Source organism: Ixodes scapularis, unplaced genomic scaffold (assembly GCF_016920785.2).
Source record: "Ixodes scapularis isolate PalLabHiFi unplaced genomic scaffold, ASM1692078v2 PGA_scaffold2__306_contigs__length_199485367, whole genome shotgun sequence".
In the NCBI taxonomy this organism is placed as follows: domain Eukaryota; kingdom Metazoa; phylum Arthropoda; class Arachnida; order Ixodida; family Ixodidae; genus Ixodes; species Ixodes scapularis.
In genome coordinates, this window is record NW_024609857.1 from 79,738,090 (window position 1) to 79,746,298 (window position 8,209).

At 47.1% G+C, this 8,209-nt stretch overlaps 1 protein-coding gene across 1 annotated transcript; it reads left to right on the plus strand.

Moving 5' to 3' along the window:
* The first annotated feature begins 1,298 nt into the window (after positions 1 to 1,298).
* On the plus strand, positions 1,299 to 2,106 carry LOC115308861. Its single transcript, XM_040216008.2, has one exon. The coding sequence runs from the start codon at positions 1,384 to 1,386 to the stop codon at positions 2,050 to 2,052; it is 669 nt and encodes a 222-aa protein (XP_040071942.1). The 5' UTR covers positions 1,299 to 1,383; the 3' UTR covers positions 2,053 to 2,106.
* The last annotated feature ends 6,103 nt before the right edge of the window (positions 2,107 to 8,209 follow it).

Below are 8,209 nucleotides of genomic sequence, written 5' to 3' on the forward strand. Positions count from 1 at the left end.
GCCTTGGGCCGTGGTGAAGAAAAAGGGCACAGTCCTAAGCGCCCACTGCACCTGCATGGCAGGGTGAGTAGTTCGTTTTTTTCCGTTAGTTTTGATTGCTATCGGATCGCAGCCACACGGCCCCTCGCGTTCCAAATCGTTGTGTGCTTACAGGCTCGGCGGGGCCTGCAGTCACGTAGCCGCGCTCCTGTTTCGCGTCGAAGTTGATGTGAAGTTCGGCATTCATGACCCAAGCTCAACCTCTGTCGAATGCCACTGGATTACAGCATCTTCCACTGCTCAGGTATGCATTCAGTGCATGCTTCCGTGTTAATGTTTTTTTTTTCCTGGCCTTCTTTGAATTAGCGGGAAGCATATTCCCGTGCCCAAAGCAGCCCAAGTCAGACGTTCATTTTAAAAGCCTTCAGAACAAACTACTTTAAAAAATTGGCAAACTAGCGTACGCCGAAAGGCACATGCAGTCAGTATCGTGAGCTGATTTGTCAATTTTTTAAAGGAGTTTGTTATGAATGCCTCTTAAATGACGGTCTGACCGAGGTAAGCTGTCAAATATTTCATACAATACTTCAGGCTAGTCGAGTGGCTTCAATTGACTTTATCAAGCCATCGAAGAGGAGGCGGATAAACACAGTCTCAACACCCAAAGAGGTCTCGTCTCACCCAGAGGCAGCAGCAGAACAACTCAAGGACTTCCTCAAGGCAGTAAACGTACTTACTATCCATGACGCGATAACAGAAAAACACGAGGAAGGAGACAAATTGTGGCGAAGCTTCGGTGGTGAAACTGGCTTTATTTAAAATCAAGGAGAGACCTCTAGCCCTGTCGTGTTAACAAGACGACATTGAAGAATGGGTGCAAATACACACTTGATGTCGTAAATTGTAGTTCATTGTTAAGTTGACGCCTTGACACAAACTACAAATTGCAGGCTCTCAAGGGCACATAATAGAATGTCAACAGGTTACTTTGCTCGGAATGTAGAGATGTAGCCTCATTTGTTTTGACCCGTAAATATTGAGGTGACACTATAATCGACCAATGACCCTTTCCAGAAATTGGCACCCGACACGCTGGTGCTCAGGAGTCTTACAGACAGCGAAGACACAGACACAGCTGCCAGTGGTGATGTTGAAGACGACGAGGATCCACTTCAAGTGCCTGAGACTATCGTGGACATGGTGTGCCTCTACGGTTCACTTAATGAGTTAGCTGCGAGAGAAGCAACATTCTCAGTGACTAAGTGCAACCAGGTGGAACTCTGCACACGTGCTCAGGCAAGCTCGGACGAGTGGTCAAGGCAAAGAGTGGGCAGATTAACAGCGTCCATACTTGGAAAAGTACTCTCGTGCTGCACTGGGGCAGAGGGGATTGTCTCCCAAGTGATGGGCTATACCAAGACACCCGATGTGTTCAGTGTAAGATGGGGCAGGGAGGAGGAGGTCAAGGCTCGAAATCGCCTCATTGCCGATGAAGCACACAAGCACAGTGACTTTGAGGTCAGGAAGTGTGGTTTGTTTGTGGATTCCGAGAGGCCATATTTAGGAGCTTCCCCTGATGGTGTTGTGTCTTGTTGTTGTTGCACAGACGCAGTACTGGAGATTAAGTGTCCAGCGTCATGTGCAAACCTTATAATTGGCGAAGCTAAGGTAAGACTGCCATACCTTGATGCTGATGCACGTCTAAAAGAAGATCACTTGCATTATGCTCAGGTCCAAATGCAGATCGCACTTGTTAAAACAACCAGAGCATTCTTTGTCGTCTTCACAACTGTGGACATAAATGTGGAAGAAGTGAAGTTTAATGAGTGCTTCTGGAACACGGCCGTCAGTGAGGCAGAGGAGTTCTACTTCAGTCACATTTTCCCTGAAATTCATGGCAGAGAACTGCTGAAAAAAATTGAGCATGCAAACACCATGTGCATTTGCAAAACACAGAAGTCGGGATCTGTCCTACGATGCAAGTTATGTAAAGTAGCCGTCCACCTGAAATGTGTGAAACTGCGACGTACGCCTAAAACATGGGTGTGCTTAGTTTGTAAACTTGCAAAATAGACCTACTGTTTATTGCAAGTGGGTTAGTACCAGTGGTGTCAATTTAGCAGTTTTCTCGCAAGATTTAGCGGAGTGGTGTGTTTAGCTAGAGAAATTGTTTATTTGCGGATGGCGGGATTTTCAGCGGTTTCAAATGTCTTATTATTGACGGTTTCAAATGTGCTCCATCGGCAAAAAGTTCATTGTGATTTAGCAGTTGGTTACTAGTCAAGACATGTCAAGATCACCATCCAAACAGCAACAGTGCGGGTAACACTCGTGACATCATGGAGACATTGTAAAGGAAAACAGCCGAACACGACACCGACTTGCGCGCACATGTTTGAATTTGTTTTACAGCTCGTAGGAAGAACGCTCACGACATCATTGGTGGTGGGCATCGGAACACGAAACTTGTGAGACCACGTTGTAGATGAAGTCGCTGACATCTTTCTTTGAATATGTCGTGTTGCCATCAGTTTTTGGTGAAACAAGTGAAAGAAGAGAAACCTCTAACTGTATTTTTAATATGTATAGATCTTGTAAACTAATCAAGGAAATAAAATGTTAAAAAGGTATTCTTGCACAACATTCTAAATTTGGCGGTGTTTCGGAATTCTTAGTGCATGTTTCTGGTTTCTAAGTTGGCAACGCTGGTTAGTACAAAAACGATTGCTCATGCTTTGTGGTGAAAATAGACTCTGAAGTTGCAGGACTTTTGTTGCAGTACCTGACTTAATGATACCGAGTTTGCATGCACAAAACAATCTGGTACCAAAAATCAAATTAGGTTCGAACATATTATAGGATTCACTTCTCTTAACGGGGCGATGAAATGATTCTTTATCTCTTCTAAATATTACTCGGGATGACTCTTTTTTGACAATCATAAGACAAAATGCATATTAGCTTTTTTTCACGAAGTAGCAGTCACAAAAAAAAAAAAGTGCTCACTCCCCCAGCAATACATGTCGCCATCTGATCTCGTGCTGATTATGTCTCTAATATTCAACATAACCACATGCTGAGAACGCCAATGTACGGTGGTCACCAAACTTATACGGAATAAGCGAACTGCAAACTATCTCATGAAAGAGCTATCGTGTCATGCTTATCAAGTTTTTTTCCTGCTCACGACGAGAGGCTGCTTCAATCTTGTCCCGAGCAGCCGCAAAACTTGACCAAGCCCGCCAAGATAGTGCTCCCATGTAATAATGCAAAGTTATCATGTTCCGTACAAGTTTAGTGACCACTGTGCGCTGCACATGGTGTTCTCTCGGCTCGCTCTGAGTTTGACTATTCCCCTCATGACAGTGACTAACTCCAAGTCGAATGCTCATACAGAGTTTGCATGTAGCGATAACCACGGATGTATCAGCTGCAAAATAGGCATGACGGATATATTAAATACACTCAATGCTCAAGAAAAAAGATCATTTCAGAATAGCAGTACCAAAATACTGGTAAGAAAAAAGAAACACTTACACTTTTTGTAAAGAAATTAGCCACATATTCATTCCCGAAATCCCTTGCAAAAACCTACCCGTGTAAAACACATCATCTGAGTCAGCTGCACTGCTGAAGCACAAATGCTTTGACAAACCTATTTTTTAAGCAGAAAGGGCTGCAGATTTGCCAGGGCAGCGCAAACAATCAACGCTTTGTCAATTGTGCAAATCTCGCCATCATCACGCTTCTTTAAGAAAGAAATTGGTAGAACCATTTGAAAGATCCTGAACACTTTGAGGCGTCTTATTGCACGCTCCACGTGGATGCGAGCACGAGACAGTTTGCGGGAAAGGGTTACCTCCGCACCCGAAAGCTGATTTTTCTCTTTAGTGAATGCAGGTATTAACAGCCTGGCACCTTTTGCAGCAAACATCTCTTGGCACCGAAATCCCCTGTCCACGAGGTACACATCCCCTTCATTCGCAAGGTTCAAGAGCCCAGACTTCAACGTCAGTTCCTTATCGGAAACCTGTCCCCCCCATGCCCCCGAGATGAAAGTAACGGCTCCACTTGGTGACACAGTAATAAGCACCTTGAGAGTATTATGGTGCTTATGCCTGGAATACTTCTGGCTTCGAGCCAGCATGTAGGCAGGTTTTTGTATAAAAATCTCTGTGCAGTCTAGCACACCAATCACATTCTTGAAGATGGGATCACAAAACGCAGTTGGCAGGTCGCGGCTGACAGCCCGTCTTGAGGGCCATACAATCAACTTCCCGAGGTTATGTGAAGGTATGTCTAGCCAGGCGTGGAATACTGCGCCAACTGTCGTTACGAACACCTTGAACCTGCATGCGAGGTCTTCATTCAACAAACCCAGCCTCAACTTCATCAGCACCAGCACAAGCTGCTCCTGTGGCAGAAGACAAGTGACGTCGGGCCGCCACACACTCACAATGAACGTCAGGAGTGCATTGAACAGATGTAAGCTCACAATGCCTGTGTAAAATTTAACCCTAGTGTCTCAGTGCAACGCTGCCTGTGTTGCAGAATCTTTTTTGATGCCAGCAATCAAATTCAGGTTTGTAGCCTTGTACTCTTTGAGGAGGTTGCTGGTTTCTTGTAACTGATGCTGCGTTTCAGCAAGGGTACTCTTCAGTCTGGCGTTTTCTGCTTTCAGATGTTCAATGTCCTTGCTTGAAAGTGTGGTGACCACCGACAGATCACATCTGGTGCTAGACTCACAACACAACACTGCTTCGATGTTTTCTGGGTCAGTGGGAGCCTGGTCACACGAAACATCCTTTGGCTCGGCCGCCCATCTTTTCGTGGACCTTGCCTGTTGTCGGTTGTACCTTTGCACATTTTGGCTGGTGGGTGCCTTTCGATAGAGAAACCGTGACGGGGCATAATCTGGGTGCACTGGGTCGTCTGAAGGAGCTCCTGTAAAAGGAATAGGAAGGCACCTATCAGTTCAGATGAAATACAGGGTACAAGGTGATTCATTTCCAGTCCCACTTTTTGTGCATTGACTTCATGCATACATAAATGTCGAGTGTACATCCACACTTTGCTAAGGCGACCGCCCTGTTTTGGAACATGCCACGGTACCCATACAGGAAGTTGGCCAGGGTGCAGTGTATACCATTGGCTAGATTTCACTACTAATATTACGACAAATTTAAGTTCATTAAAGCTGGGAAAGACAGACATAGTGGGGACGTGTCTTTCGCAGTTGCATGATTGCGCGTTCAAAACAAAAATTACATGGTGGGTACACACCGCTTCATAAAGCAGCTCGTTGTGAACGTAAATAAAAATTTAAGCTTTGCACCAAAATTTGGTTCGAAGCCTGTGTTTCTGCTCGTAAAGCTAGTCACCATTACACTTCTACCCGGCCAAAACTCTGAGCCTCTGAGTTTTCGCTGTTACCCACACAATTTTGAATTGTAAAAAAAAAACAAAAAAAACTGAAGGCTTGCGGCACACAACAGGGAATGCTGCGTTTCCTCCTGTGTTTTCACATCGGTGTTGACACATCCGACTGTGAACTTTAGTCATAGCGGCAAATGCAAATCCGCGATTCCTAGAAGCGCCGCGGAACACTCGTTACTGGACCTAATCGCCCGATCCGCGCGAACCAGGGATCGAAATAGCGGCTGCGGCAAGCAAAATCAAACGGTAGGCTTAGAAATCCAGGGAACTACCGGAATTTTGAACGAAACTTGACCGGCTGCTACCCTTCTGTCTTGACGGAACGCTCGTATTTCCGTTTTTTTTAATTGTTTTTTAATGTGTCTTGACAGCGCTGGAAGTGTAAATCACCACTCAAAACAAATAAAAACCTTAGTGGCTCACCTTGTATGAAATGGGCGGAGCATATTCGGCTGTTGTCGTTCGGTTTCCACTTGTCCCTCTTCATGGCTTGCAGCCACGAAGCTCTGCGCTCGGGGTCTGCCGGAAAGCGGTGCATTCTCACAGTGGAAAGTAAGTTGGTCCCCGAACGCAGGCTGCAACCAGGACGCTGCAACACAATCCCTTGCTTGGCAGTAGACGGTTCGTTTGCGAATTCATATCAATCGGAGAGCTTAATCTAATCGCGAAATGACAAGAAACATACGAACGAAAGACAAGCTGCGTCGCGGGCACAGCGGAGAAGAGCCGCTGAGCGAGACCGACCGGAAGTCTCCGGGGACCCTTTCCGGTTTGAGTGACTGGTGGCGCATTCGTGATGAGCTTTACTCGAAAGAAGGAGAATAGTATCAGTTGACAGCGTCCCTCACGCTCGCTTCGGTGAAGGGGAGGAAAAAGGAGGGAGAGGGCACGGCAAGACGCGCGTAGCGCTTATAACAGGCGTCTTAGTACAGGAGGCGTAGATCAGGCCCAGCTTCTGAGCATGCTGGCAGTGGTGCAGTTAGATGGCTCATATCACGTGTACTCCGAAAATCGGAGACGGATCCTCGTGGCACCAAGTGAAGTGGCTCCGATGACTTCCAGGGAAAGCTAGGCTTATAGTTGCCACAAATAAATGCAAGTTTCTGAAGCGATGCAACGATCGTTCTGAAAGTGTCGTCGTGGTCGTCGCTTTTCGTCATCAACATTTTCCTTGCATTAGGTCTGTGTTGCGACAAGAGGCAGGGCAAGTGTGGAGCACATTTCGCGCTTCTCCTAAGTTCCGTGAACCAACAATAATGGCGATGATGATAATTCGCGGCTTTTTTGTTCTATTGTTTGGTTTAGTTTTGTTTGGTTGCGAGCGCCCCGCAGTACTAGTTTCTACCGGCGAATGCAATGGTCTCGGGAGCACAGCCAGTGAGCGAAAAATATAGGAGGCCATGCCGCCGCACACGGTTTGGTTTGGAAAGCGTTTAATGCTAAAGAGAGGGTTGGGCTAAGCGGAAGTGCGCCGGTGACTGCGAGGTCTGGGCGCTGGCATAAGGATTAAGGAGCCGGCCAATCATGGGCGTGTTCCAAAATTTTGTACCTTGGCGTTCTAAAACCTACCCGCTTCCAGCGTTTTTCAATCTGTGTTGTCACGTGACACGACCCTCCGGGGTAACTCGGATTCATTTGGGTAAGATTCGGAACACAGCCCACATGTGGATGTCCTGCTTGGCCTTGAAAACAAAATCTCGGAGGCTTCGTAACACCGGTTCTTTTCTTGTTCCTGTCCGGGTGGATGGGTCCAACCTTCAAGGGTAGCGGTGTCTTGTTGTCGATGTTTATTCTTTGCTTCCTCGTGTGCAGGGCAGTCTTACAGTATCTAGGCCAGGTCGTGCTCCAGGTCCTTGTCGCACTTGTTGCAAAGGTAGGATTTATTTCCTTTCCCCAGGTCGCGATTGTCCGAACGGAGATCACGAACAGCAAGCCGCACACGGAGCAAGCTTCGAGATTCTGATGCCTTATGTTGTACCATAGCGAAGGCTAGAAGCGCGAGCTCATAGCGTTTAGAGCTGCCCTTAATGCACGAGGCTGGGTCGCCGAAATGTTCGAGCAAGGAGCTCGCCTTTGTAGCATTTTCTGCTGTACATTATAAGGTGAAATAGAAAATAGACACCGTAGCGTCACTAAAGTGACCTAGAAAAGGGGTAGTAAGGTCAGCGAGCGCCCACGGCTGCCGAACATTGTGTAGACGGCACGAGAGGGCGCCACTAAAAAATGTGCTGTAGTAGTGCATGCCAAAATTCAAAGTCAAACTAGTTGTTAGTTTCTTATACAGCAGGAGGTTAGTCTGCCAGATTATGGCGGCATTGTTACCCACTGTAGACAAGAAATTTAGCCAGTGCAGTACGACTGCTAGCCTGGGGTCTTTAACGTGCTCCACGCAGTAGTGATACACCTCGGCACGCCGATACGATGCTCATTTAGATCGAAACGGCCAGGGGTGGGGATTGAACCGATGATCCCTGGGTCTGCAGTGGGAGCGTTTCGATCCACATGCTCCGAGCTGATGTGCGCTAGCCCACTCGGCAACCGATCCCCCGTTAGCGCATGCATCGCATATTATTTTCTTCTCTACTGGCTTCTCTACTGCACTTCGATCGATATAAGTGAGGGGGATCGGTGGCCTAGTGGGCTAGGGTGCCTCCATGTCTGCCTGTCTCAGGGTGAAGACATCCATTGTTGCCCTGAATGTGCCAGTGCGTGACGCTCTAGCGCGCTCGGTGCGTAACCTGGGTGGTAAAATGGCGTCTATGCATTAGCGAAAGTTTTGCGCTCGATCTGAGAG

Excerpts from the sequence above, each read along its gene's own strand:
- LOC115308861 (XM_040216008.2), top strand. The coding sequence starts at position 1,384 with ATGGGCTATACCAAGACACCCGATGTGTTCAGTGTAAGATGGGGCAGG.